Source organism: Verticillium alfalfae, genomic scaffold (genome assembly GCF_000150825.1).
Source record: "Verticillium alfalfae VaMs.102 supercont1.9 genomic scaffold, whole genome shotgun sequence".
NCBI lineage: Eukaryota > Fungi > Ascomycota > Sordariomycetes > Glomerellales > Plectosphaerellaceae > Verticillium > Verticillium alfalfae.
The window spans coordinates 1,246,008-1,246,979 of record NW_003315030.1 but is presented as its reverse complement, the minus strand read 5'-3'; the positions used below and the strand labels follow the sequence as shown (position 1 = coordinate 1,246,979).

General features: G+C 68.3%; 1 protein-coding gene across 1 annotated transcript in view; it reads right to left on the bottom strand.

Annotated features, from left to right (window-relative positions):
* The window catches only part of VDBG_07335 (FAD dependent oxidoreductase), a gene marked incomplete at both ends in the record, with an annotated part of 1,748 nt that extends 909 nt beyond the window's left edge, over positions 1 to 839 (bottom strand). Inside the window, 2 exons of the mRNA XM_003002718.1 lie at positions 5 to 691; positions 820 to 839. Of these exons, the coding sequence (XP_003002764.1) occupies positions 5 to 691; positions 820 to 839 (707 nt within the window). The remainder of the gene's footprint in view (positions 1 to 4; positions 692 to 819) is intronic.
* Between the last annotated feature and the right edge of the window lie 133 nt (positions 840 to 972).

Here is a 972-nt window from a genome sequence, read left to right as displayed (position 1 = left end):
GAACCCCCCCCCCGCGAAAGACGGCCGGGCCGGCCAATTCGTGCCGCTGTTTTTGTGGCGTGTACTGGACCCCCCGTGACGGCGCCGCCCGGCGTCGTCGTCAGGCCCCACGACCTCGGCGGACGTCGTCAGCTCGAACCTCGGGTCCGCCTGCAGCCTCTTCAGCAGCGTCGTGACGATGGCCGCGCCGGGCGGCAGCGCGCCGGCGCCGCGGTGCGTCCTCGCGACAGAGTGCCCGCCCAGCGGCGCCACGACGCTGAGGTCGACGCCCACGTCGTCCGCAAGCCACGCCACAGCCTCGGCCGACCGCCCCGTCAGCGTGCCGACGAGACCCGCCCTGTCGATGCCCGCCGCATCCTCAGCCGCCGCCGCAGCGAACCTGGTCCCCGCCGACCGCACCGTGTCGCCGTAAAACGACGTATCCGTCTCGATGCCCCTCGCCTTCTGAAACCGCGTGCCGGCGCCGTTGATCCCGGACGACGCCTTGATGCTGTTGCCGCCCGTCTTGCCCCGCGCTCGAGCATGCGCACGTGCGCCCCGCGTTGGAGCGCCTCGTGCGCCGCCGCCAGGCCCGCGAGCCCGGACCCGACGACAATGATGACGCGGCGCTCTGCCGCTGCCGACGTCATGACGACGTGTGATGGACCGACGGTGTGCGCGGTCGTTCCGAACAGGCGCGTGAGGCGGCCGGCTGCGAAGCGAGAAGCGTGGCGCAGAGAGTGACGCTGGCAGAGCATGCCCAGCGTGACGGCCGCGATGAACCCGAGGAGCAGCGTCAGTGTGAGTTTTGAGAGTCGGGTCGTGTGCATGGCCGCTTACAGAGGGGGCGGGCTGTTCATGGCAGCGATGCAGTGGAGGACTTTTGTTTTTTTTAAATACCAATAGCGTTTTCTTGGGTTTATCACGCCATGTCAGGATAGAGAGAGAAAGAGCTGAGTCGGCGAGAGGGGGCATGTCACGCCACGTTCAAGA